Source organism: Diadema antillarum, unplaced genomic scaffold (genome assembly GCF_040938485.1).
Source record: "Diadema antillarum isolate AM-2024a unplaced genomic scaffold, OU_Dant_1.0 seq00000660_RagTag, whole genome shotgun sequence".
NCBI classification, from domain to species: domain Eukaryota; kingdom Metazoa; phylum Echinodermata; class Echinoidea; order Diadematoida; family Diadematidae; genus Diadema; species Diadema antillarum.
In genome coordinates this window covers 657928-670352 of record NW_027271572.1, presented here as the reverse complement: position 1 = coordinate 670352, position 12425 = coordinate 657928, and the positions used below count along the sequence as shown (strand labels likewise).

The following is a 12425-nucleotide window of genomic DNA, read 5'->3' as shown; positions in this document are numbered from 1 at the left end:
CGGCCCACGAGTTCGACACTCATTACATCACGAGGCTTAATGCTCCAAGTGTCGGTCCCGTGGGCTTTTTTTTGCATAGCATCAAACTCATGGGCCTTGTTTGACTGGTGTCGGACTTACGGGTCTTTTTTTTTACCTCGTGTCGGACTCGTGGGCCTTGCTTCCCTATCATTAGCCGTATTTGCCTACTGTCGAACTCATTGGCCTCATTTGCCTAGTGTCGAGCTCATGGGCTGTATGACTCGTGGGTATTGGGCTCGTAGGATGACTCCCTTTGATATCCCTCGCACAATTAAAGAACATCTCTCTGTGGAATATAAAGGGAACGGTATAGTTTTGGTTGAGATGGGGGAATTCAGATTTTAACATTTTGCGAGATAACAAAAAGAAACTTCTTATGAAATATGAAGGAGCATACAATTCTAAGAGGAATTCATAGATTATTTGAAGAAAATCGGTTTTGATATGGCTGAGATATCCAAAGATAAACTGACAAAGTATAAGATTGAATGGCATAATTACCGTAGGGATGGCTACTTCCATTGTCCCCTGCATGTGTTGGTGTCGAACGGCTTGTGATCTGGTCTCATTACATGCATTATCAGGCCATTTGCTGTTCTTTAGCCACCTTACAACCATCTTTAGACGATCGTATAGATATCACCACCATGCAGGGACCGCCCTTCTAGTCATTCTTAGCAATCAAATTAAGAATTTGTCAGGCAGCCGGGGTAGTAGGGACGAGTAAAAGAGTTCTCGTCCAAGACTCCTCCGTGTACGTGTAACAATTGAAGTGCTTACCCCCAAAATACTGCAATGATCTTTCGCGGAACAATAAACAATAAACCTCCATGAAACCCGATGTCTCGGTGATGAATGCAAATCCCTTTTGCCTACTGCAGCACAGGAAAACTTTCTTGAATTGTTCTTCTTAAGTTTGGTCTTATCTACAAGACCATAAAGCCAACCTGAATAATTTTGTAATATATTTTGTAATACTGACCGGCATAGGGGACAATACTGTCTGAGCGTTTTTCTGAACCCTACCCCCCCCCCCCCACACACACACACACTTTAACAGACCAGTTAATGTTATAGAAACATTTCTACTGTAGTCATTGTATCATAATAATAGTCGATGGGAAAAAACCCCTTCAATAGAATGTAAGATATGTGGCGACTATAATGAGAACGATACGCAGTTGCCACAAGAGTTCTGCATTGGTGAATGCATCGCGTTTTATCCCTCGTCACATAAATGAAGTTGATGGTACGCGAGATTTATATCTTTGCCGCTGTTGTTTTCTCTCTTTCTTTGTATTTAGTTTTTATGTTTTTGTTCTCTCGACCCACGCGCTTCTTCGTTAGTGTGCTCGTGGCGTCTTTTTGACCCACCTTTTTTCTTTTTGCCTTTTTTTTTTCTGTGCTGCTACGCTGTCTTTGCATGCAAATGGGAAGAACGTCTTAATGGGGCATTCGACACGATTTTCATAATTTCACATCATGTAGTACATAAATCGACAGCTCCATGTATAGATTTGTGGAATTTATTGTCGTCCTTGAGCAGAGAAACCAATACTCTAAAAGATCTAAAACAAATTACACTGAACAGTGTTGATGACATAGACGAATCACATATTTCAGAAATGTAGCAGTGTAATTCTAATACCGCTTTCTAAGTTCGCCTGTGTAGAGTCTGTATGCATGCCTTCTTCTTTTGTTCTGCTTCCTTGAGCCCCAAGTCATGCATTCTTATGGTGAGGCTGCATGTCATCATCCTTGTTCATTGCAATTTGTTATAAATTTTGAAAACACTATTATTCCTTATCCTAATCACTAATTTATTGTTGTTCAAATGTAAAAATCTGAAAATCATCCGGAGGTCTCCTTTAATACGCTTTCGTACGGTGAGCCGATGCATTGTCGACTGAAGTTGTTTGGGGCGATTTGTGCACTGTTGAAAAGAGGGAGGAATCGCGACGCAGCTGTGAGCATAGTGAGCCTGCTTGAGTTTGTAAAATAAATGGTGATGCACAATGTTATGTATTGCATTACACCCGATTGATGCACTTCAGTGGTTTCGAATAGCGTTTGACCTCTGCTGTTTTAACAACTCCTTCTTTGCTGAGTGGAGAAGCAAGAAAATCGCATTAAACTTATTTTACAATCCACATGAGAAACTTTCCCAGGCAACTTTGGTGGGATGCATATAGGAAAAATTCTCGACAGATTACGTTATGGGCAAAAGGGAGGAACTTCCATTCAAGAACCTTATATAATCCTAGAGTTGTACACCTTCCAATTCTTGTTTTATCAACAAAAAGCTTCACACGTTCCTCGAGCTCCTCAGTTACTTTTTTTCCTCCTCATGTTACCCTGGTGGAAAGAACACAGTGTCCCACAGTGTGATAAACACAGTGTGAACACAGTGTGAAATCTCTCCACACTTTAAAATTCGAGCGTTTTAACATTGTGAACACAATGTGAGTCATCATTTCACAGTGTGACACAAAGCAGTACTATGTGAACACTGTGAAAACCGTACCACAGTGTGAAATCATCTTCACACTGTTACATTCGAGCGGTTTCATGTAGACGACTATGTGAACACACTGTGAACACACTGTGGGCACTGTTCTCTTTCCAGTAGGGTAATGGTGGCGGTCTCCTGCACCTGCTTTGAAATTGCTCGTCAAGACTTTGAAATCAGATCCATTCGGTTTAAATCTAGTCTAAGGACTGAAACAAGCGCAACATAAACTTACACTGCACATGCGAATGTCAGCGCGCGTTCGCTATCCGATGTCTGTTGACGTACACGATATTTTGCCATCGTAGTCGCATTGTCCGTGAAGTGCAGATGTCTGCTCAATCAGAAACTAAGATTACGAGAAAAGATTAAGTGATGTTATTGGGAAGATTTTTTTTTTAAATCTTAGTAACATTTATGACGATACACATCCTACAAAACATTCTTGTTGACGCCAAATTCACCTACAACTTTATAATAAACGTTTTTGAACGTTTTACTATTGTTGTTATATTTGTGTCGATACTATTGTCATAACTGTCGATACAGCCATGAATCGCCCACAAGGTCTGCTGGTCACCTGTCCAAAGTAGCCTCCTCAGCATAATCGCATGTTCAAGGCTAGTGGCCCAGAGTTCATGGGTATCAGAAGCGAATGCCACTTGTTCAATTCAATGTCACATATCCCAAACCTCAAGCCATGTGTGGACCTCAGTTAACATAACACTGCTGCAAACATGTGTGAACGATTCAATCTTTGTCAGCTGGTACGAAATGATAATAATAATGAATTATATATAGGCGCTATTAAAATCCATCGTTTTTCAATGGATTTAGCACCTTTTAGTTGAAAGCTCGTCATAAATATATGCCAAAGTCTCCAGTTTCTTTTGATATTTTTCTTTTGCTTCTCTTCATGATCTGATTTGAACGATTACGCTATATTTTCGAATTGCATGTCATTTCATTCATTTCAATTCCAATAACACAAAGCATTTATATATGTAGATAAACACAAACTTTGTACAATATCGTTACAAAGGAATGGCAATGTACTCGAACTGAAGTACAGTGTACATACAATAAATACTGACTTTTCTGATTATTGGAGCTTTTCTGAACCGTTAGTCTTTCTATTCACGATCGTCTTGAGCTCGTACACCACCTGGGACCATGCAAGCTCTTTCTTCAAGCTGCTTAATAATTGCTGAGAAAGTGTATAATAAAAACAATACACCCGATTAATGAAACGCACGACTGGAGATGTTTACGTCAAAAGCAGGATTGCGGTCTATTTTTTCGTTATTTCGTTGATTGGCATTGTTGTTTTTTCCCCATCTGTTTACGCTGTGTGACAATGAATATGGAACGCAACTATTTTCAAAGTTCGTTTTCGTGAATGCAATAACCTTGGTGAGAGGGTAAGGGTATATAAACCTCCTATTACCTAGCACACCAAACATACATTGTCGTCATGCGTGCATGCGAATTTTGACATTGCAAATCAACATTTTCTAAAGGGAAGAGTAGAGAAGACTATACTTGCCAAATTCATTTTTGAAGCTACGCGTAATTTTTTCAACGCTGTATGAAAAAAATAATTTAGGGCATTAGCAGGTCGAAAGGATGCATGTATGAGTGCATTTTAACTGAAGTAAGACGAACTTTATTCTTCCTTGTGATTTATACATTGTTGCTTTGTAAGGTAATCCATATAGACGGCCTGAATTTACTGCTGGCTTTTATAGTATCTATTTCCGGTCACATGGGTGTTAGGACCACCACATCAGCTTCTTTGTTGACTTTACGAGTGTAGTCAAACGGTAATATTGCACAAACAATGTTTGTCTGTTCCAGATAACTAATTCTCCACTTCTCATACCCTTCTTATTCCTTTCTCCATTGTCTTCTCTTGTACCAACAGATATTAAAAACGAGGCCCAGCGCCAGACCCCAATACACCGGACAGTCTGGCCACTTCTTCTGACTATTGCCGTGGTCGTGGTAAGTAGCAATTAGAATGAAAGTGCCTTGACGGCTTAAAAAAAAACAACGGAGACCAAGTTGTTTTTGGATAGAAACAGGTGCAATAAAAGCAGCATAACGTGGGCGAAACAGACATAAAGACCAACAACCATTCTACCAGCGACAAGAAGAATGGAAGATCAGACCGCTGGTTGCGGTTAAAAGTCACTTGTTGGAAAATTAAAAGAATGGCGTGCCAGCAAAAGAAACAAACAAACAAACAAACAGACCCACTCAACGTCTTGACATGATCATTTCTATTTGACAATAGACTGGAGTAGAAAATTACTAGGAATGCAGTGGGGTTTTTTTATTATAAAAGAGGTAATGCATACGAGTAGCGGTCACGTAACAATATGCGGAGCCAAGTTAACGCGGAAATACAGGGTTGACGATTCCACCACAAAGAACTTCGGAGTAACATTGAGCGAGGCGCCATTTTGCAATTTTCAGTTGGGACGACTTCTAGTTGATGGACAATCATTGGCTGTTCTGACACTTAGGCCTACTCGTCTTTGATATTATATATCTATGTATCTATCTATATATATATATATGAAGAGCTTGCTTCCAAAAGGCGCTAAATCCATCATTTTCAATGGATTTAGCGCCTTTTGGAAGCAAACTCTTCATACATACTCGTCTTTATGTGTGTGTGTGTGTGTGTGTGCATAAATTTATACATTTGTGATGACTCTGAAGGAAAAGGAAATTAAAAGAAACAGATCTGTGCTTTTGTAAATGACATCACTTGTCGCGTTCTCGCTGTTGCTATACTGCATTTTGGTTCTCCGATACTGTACTCAGTACTTGAACTTGACGTATCTTTTACCTCTCTAGCAAACAGATGTGTGTGTGTGTGTGTGTGTGTGTGTGTGTGTGTGTGTGTGTGTGTGTGTGTGTGTGTGTGTGTGTGTGTGTGTGTGTGTGTGTGTGTGAAGAGAAAGAGAACGCATTTCACATTCTCGAGAACACTTCTGCAGAGAACGGTAAACCATGATGCAAACGAATGTGCTTTCTCAAACACATTCAGCGATACACGTGCATTACGTTGCAGACAAACTGCAAGCCATTTTGCACTCGACACCATGAGCGAACGAGGAAGTAGAAAACAATGTATCTCTCGTGAAAAGCATTCGATTGTGGGACTGTAACATGCCGTGTCGTCACACCCGCCCCCACATGACGTGGCGGTGAAGTAAAAGAATTTTTCTGAGACTAGCTTCCGTGATCCTCCGTTATTCGTAAGGTCCTTTGGGCTGCGAAATTTGTGGAAAAATGAACAGAAACAGATGTTTTGATTCTTTAAAGTCCTTTGCACTGTGAAATATAAAAAAAAAGGAAAGAAATGTGTACAGGAGAGAGAAAAGGAGCTGTGGAAGATTTGGCGGTAAACAGATGCGAGGGCCAAGGGCACTGAATTTACAATTTCATTTTGTTAGTCTCTTGATCCGTATTAAAAGGAGAAAGATGACCCACATTCTATTTTCCAGACAAAATTTTCAAGCAGGAGTAGAAATACTTTAGAAATTAGACAAATAAGAAACATTCTCTTTTTTTTTGGGGGGGGGGCGTTTCGTGACTCTTTTTTTTTTTCATTGTGTTCGAAAAAGTGATACAAATCACATTCACGTCTTATCCCAACAGTTGTTCAAGCAAAAGATATGTGAATTTTCTATTTTGACCTTACAACTGAGGATCAAATCCTTCGTATTTATACCTTATTTATACGTTATTTATACGTTTTGAGTGGTTGAATGAATTCGTTCGTTCATTCATTTACTTATCAACCCTATACATGATATCAAAACAAAACAACAAACAAATGCTTTTGGTTCAAAAATGTAACAAAAAATCTCCTCTATGTTATGATACATGCAAAAAGAAGACATCTCATTTGATGGGCATGCTATCTTGCACGACTATGAGAAATTTGATACAGACTGAATGATGTTAATTATTTTATGAAGTAACAGCAGCATCGGCAATGTGACCCCGTCGAAGGGAAATTCCAAAGCATGCAGTTAAAAGTTAGTCTGCACGGCAGTGAAGATTTCATCAAAATCGTGATGAACCTTTTACTTTCGCCATTTTATTTTTGCGAAACAGTTCTCGAACAGTTGATATGAGCATGCAAAGGAGTGAGCTGATGATATAGGCTACATCTTCGCAATTCTCTATTAACAGTGTACAAAAAGCTGACGTAAATTCATTTTTTCTGCTGTAAGAGTGTATAACATGATATTATTCCTCGATGAATAACTTCAAAATAATTATCAGTCATATATAATTATCATTATATTAAACGGGTCATAATTGTGAAAAAAAAAGGAAATTCAAGATTTCGTGTAAAGCTAAGTTGTATAGGGCATAGCATTATCAACTCGCTCATTTCTCTATTCGCTTACTGACCGTTCAAGAAGTGTTTTGTAAAAAAAAAATCAGCGAAACTTCATAATTTTTCGTGATTTCTCAAATTGTATCCGCTCTTGAGAAAAAAAGCAATCTTTTGTGATTATGGCATTTTACTCTTACTTAACAAACAGCTGACAAAGCTTACGTTTCACTGGTCCGGACTTTCCCTTCAAGATTCCTTAGGCTGTGTGTTGAAGTTTCACAGAACTTTAGAGTTTTATAAACGTCTCCTTCGTTCAGCTCATTGTATCACATTTTTTGTTTGTTTATTTTCTTTCTTTCTTTCACGTGTGTAATTTGACACCGGGTTTGAAAAAGTTCCTTGTTATTCTTTATATCGATACCAAGATATTCAATTGAAATTGGAATATATATATATATATATATATGTAAGATTTAAGATCAACTCAGAAAAATTTTCTCCAATGTCCTATTATCACAACAAAGTTTTATGGTGATCGATCTTTTGCCCATGCTGCTCCCACACTGTGGAACGCTGTTCCGTGTTATATAAAAGAAGCTCCCACAGTGTTAAAGTTTAAAACTGCTCTCAAGACATTTCTGTTCAAAAAGTATTATGAATGAGTTTGGTTCTGCATTTATGGTACACATATTGTACACTGCATTTCTTCTTTCTACTTCATCCCTCTCCTTAAAGCGCATAGAGACACCACGGTAGTGATATGCGCTATATAAGCACTGTGTTTATATATATATATATATATATATATATATATATATATATATATATATATATATATATATATATATATATATATATATATATATATACATATATGATTACAAAACCCAACAACACAAAATTTATCGGTATGTTGCTTTGCTACGAAAGTGACCCATGCAAGCTGTATTCTTATCTGACCCGATACTTCTCTGGAGACAATTGATGAGCAGGATGCTTGTGAAAATGCGACGCTACACGCCAGAAGATGACGGGCATTTTTAAAGGCTATATAAGGATATTTTTTCCAATTCTCAAATGATTCATCAATAAACTGTGATATCGGACACAAACGCATGTTCAAAATAAAAACCGAGGTGAGAGCGTTCATCAGCAACTGACAGTTCTCCCATAGCTTTGAACATTAAAAAATATATATAGGTCTATTTTTTGTCAAGAATTATTCCCAAACCTACCCTTTAATCGTCGCCATCGGCACGTTATTACCACATTTTCAGTCGCACGGTAAAGCTGTTTGTCATTTCAGTGGTGTTTCATTGTGTTGATGATTTTTGGAGTGGAAAATGCAAAAAAAGAAACAAAGAAACAAACAAACAAACAGACAATAGAAATGCACATTGTTTGTGAAGATTTGTTTTTTGCGGAAGTTTTCTGGCCTTGAATAGTCAGTCCAAGATAAAAGTGTAGCTATTATGCGTGGGAGTAAGTATGAAACTTGTTAGGTGGTTATGTCTTCACCTGGTGTATACTTTGCCCCATCATTTACTATTTTACGAAAACATGTGGAAATGAATAATTCTGCAACTTTCTCAATAACTTAGATCTGACTGAGGTTTGCTTATATACCAGAGTCAACCTGAGGGTAGTGTGTGGCTTCTCTTTAACCAGTTGTCCCATTTAAACGGTGGTCCTTTAAGCCTTCTTACAAAGTACACTCGCTTCCCGTCACCAATGGGTTAAAATGGATGGGTAGGAATTTAAACCCCGGCTGGCGCCCGCGGCATCCGTGAGGAAGAGCACTCTAGTGGAGTAGAGATGGGTAAGGTGAACAAACCCCTCACCCCTTGGTGCCAAATCGGTTATGAGTACATTCCGGAAGATGATGTGTGGAGTCCAGCGTTAAGTGCAACAGATATTTCCTTTGACGGCGCTGTCATTTCGATATAAATGTCGTCAGTATGGCTGGTGTTCCATTTCCGTTATGGGATTGCATTGTGCACGCAAACAGGTAGTCCGCAGCGTAAGCGAATTGTGATCAACCAAACGACTAGCCCGGGCCAGCTAAATACCACGTGACTGACCATAACGAATGCTGATTGTATGAGGTATCGACATCAATATATGCCACCTCAGCTTGAAATGAATGAAATAGATGTGCGTTTGTGTTGACATAGCTTCCCGGAGTCTTCCGCTTATAATTATAAGCTGTCAATTCTTTGTTGCGGTTCACTGTATGTTCATTGGATCTCCATTAATAAAATGAATATGCAGTAAAAGTAAATGAGACAAATATAATCTCAACGTCACTGCTGTCTTCCAGTGAAGTTAGTTAAATTCGATTAATTTGATTTTTTCCTTCAATGTATGGACATTATCAATATTTGTAATGTACGTAATGGCCATTAGTGCATTAGTTTGGATTAGTACGTATAGCCATTAGTGGAGGGTTTGCATTTTCACCATTTTACATACTTACAATATATTATTGTAACTTTGGTGTACTGGATCTAGCTACAAATGTACATTGCGAAACGTAGGTGACGTATATATTGAAAGGATGGATTTAAAATTCTTCCTCTTTCCATGGTCTACTGACAGTCATTAATTGGATACCAAGAACGGCCATTTTGATGTTTGTTTGTTATTCACTTCAAGGATTCTGCTTATAAAGTGACGAAAAGAGTACACGGCAAATAGTTTGCAGCAAGGCATTGAATACTACCGGTATCGAGATATTTCACCACGTTTAACAGAAGGTATTTGTTATTCACATCATTCAGGGTTCTGCTTATAAAGTGACGAAAAGGGTACACGGCAAATAGTTTGCTGCAAGGCATTGAATACTACCGGTATCGAGATATTTCACCACGTTTAATAGAAGGTGACAAACGCTTAAATATCCCAGTGTTGTATCGATTGGATGCATGCCCTATTTCCTGTTACACCTTTAATCCTTCGACCATCTCTATGGGAGTGCTGTGAAGCAAGTTCGAATTTCCTATCCCCCCCCCCCCTCCACACACGCACACACAGCCATTCGCCCTCACACACATTCCCGGTGGTCAGTGCATTCTATCAAAGGGATGGGTACAGTTTCAGTTGAGATGGAGCTTCGGATTTCCAACGTTTTTCGATGATTATTATCTTCTCTTTTTTTTAGATAATAAGAAGTGAAAGAGCATATGATTTCTCAGAGCAATTCAAGGTTTGTTTGATGAAAATTAGTTTTGAAGTGGCTGAGATATCCAAAACAAAGCAATCCTGATAAAAGATGGGATCCACATTTTACTAGGATTGCTTCGTTTTACTCTGTTTTTGGATATCTCAGCTATTTTAAAACCAATTTTCGTCAAATAAACTTAGAATTCCACTTAGAATAGTACGCTCTTTAACGCTCCATAAAATGGTTTCAAGCTGTATGTGATGCCCTCTAAGCCTAAATGTGGTATGTTAAAACGTCCATTGTTCCATGAATAGGAGGAGTGTGATTATGGGAGATGAACTATGATCAGACGATCGATTTTTTTTGAACTGTTCAAGGCGAGCCATGATTACCCCGTGTAATCCATGATATGGGACTGTGTTACTCTGAACTTCCATACGAGATATGCCTACACTTGTAGGCTATAAGGATGGAGGACCCGCCCCATCCTCCGACATTCCTGAGGGGTAGTTGACGCCACGCAGACAATACGGGAGTGATCTTGTCCGAAAGAAAGGAGAAAATACCGAATTAAGAGAGGGAAAAAAAAGCCCAATCCAGCTGAATTCATGATTCATTGTGTAACATTCAGTCAAGCAGATCTATAGGCCTTCTTGGGTGCTTATACCCTCCTTTGGGATGTCGAGGCAGTGTTGTGACGCCACCCTCAACGAGTGGTATTGCGGGGGTGCATTGAATGAATCCGCTGAAAGTGTCTTCGCCCCCTTTGTCAAAAATCAGCCAAGACTGATAAAAAAAACCATGGTGTTAACGAGTAGGCCTGTAATCTAGGAAAGCCTCTGACAGCATGCTTAAGAAGATCATCTCAGATCCCTTGTATGAAAATACCGATGACATCTCCTTATTGACATGGGATGATGTTGGGGCTTGGGGGGTTTCTGATCTCCTCTAACCCTCTTGCAGCGATTGTGTCTTTGCCACGATGGTGTGGGGTCGTGTGGCACGATGGAGTGCCTTGAAGGAGTTTGTGGGCCGTGCTTGCCGACTGTAAGCACCTAACCACTCAAAGGAATCCTTTTCACCCTAAATTCTCGTATAATGGATGTAGTGAAACGTGACAGAGCGGATTTTATCCCAAAGTTTTGTTTTATTTTAATTTCATTCGCTGCTGTACATTCCGCTCGAATGTGTGCATGAACAAAATGAATGTAACGAAAATGTAACGAAATGTAACGAAAAAGAATATCTCCTGACGAGTGCACATGAAACATTCCACTTGAATGTTCAAATAAACACGTATACAGAATATTCACATATACGCAACAACAAAAAACAACAACAACAAATATATATATATATATATATATATATTCATATATATATATATATATATATATATATATACGTGTATATGTACTGACAACATAATATCTCCCGTCAAGTGCATTTAAATCTTTCTACTTGAGTGTTCATGTACCCAAATGTACCAATTTTCACATATGCAAAACATAATATCCAATCAGTAAGTGCGCCTGGAAACGTCAGTATTAAACGCTATATAAGTTTTTACCCACTATTTATCAATCTATTATTCTTCTGCTGCATGTAGAAGTGTTAAACAATATTGTTAATCCTGGCTGAAAAACTTCAGACTAATGATCAGTCAGATATAATGATAATATTATAAGGATTCAAGACCGGAGCACAGTTACTTTTGAACAGAAAAAAACCCCGAATATTGCAAGATTTCTGTAAAAACTATAATAATAATGATAATAACGATAATAATAATAATGATTATTATGACAATAATAATGATGATGATAATGATAATAATAATAACAATGATAATTATGACAATACTAATAACAATAATAATAATAATTTTGATAATAGTAGTGATAATAATGATAATGAGAATAATAATAAGAAGAAATGTGTGTGTCAGAGTGTATGTGTGTGTGCCTGCGCATGTGTTTGTGAGTGTATGTTTTGTGCTAGAAGAGGTGTTGTACTTTTTTATGTTATGTCTGTCTCGGCTTCTGCGAGTGTCCTCGGCATATGATTTTGAACAAATGAATGCACGCCTGCGTGGCAGCTGTTGGAGTGTTGTCGCGAATCGCTGAACATTGCGTGTAACATGACAAACCATCACAAAATGCTAAGCATTGTTCATTTTTTGTTGCAAGGGTCGGGCCAAAGTTTAACAGCAGATGCTATTTTCCCGATGAGCTAATGTTGCTGTAAGCGTGTTTGTGCTTGCCACTACTGAGTATCTTGTATTGAAATATGTGACGAAGGTACATTGTCCTTTTTTTAATGTCTGTCAGTGTTTCCAAGTGCATATTATGATCAAATATGTATCGATA

The 12425-nt window shown here is 38.4% G+C and overlaps 1 protein-coding gene across 1 annotated transcript in view; it reads left to right on the top strand.

Annotated features, from left to right (window-relative positions):
• LOC139736665 (uncharacterized) overlaps positions 1 to 12425 on the top strand; it is a 78893-nt gene that overhangs the window by 50715 nt on the left and 15753 nt on the right. The window contains exon 4 of the mRNA XM_071647416.1: positions 4455 to 4534. Coding sequence (XP_071503517.1) covers positions 4455 to 4534 — 80 coding nt within the window. The remainder of the gene's footprint in view (positions 1 to 4454; positions 4535 to 12425) is intronic.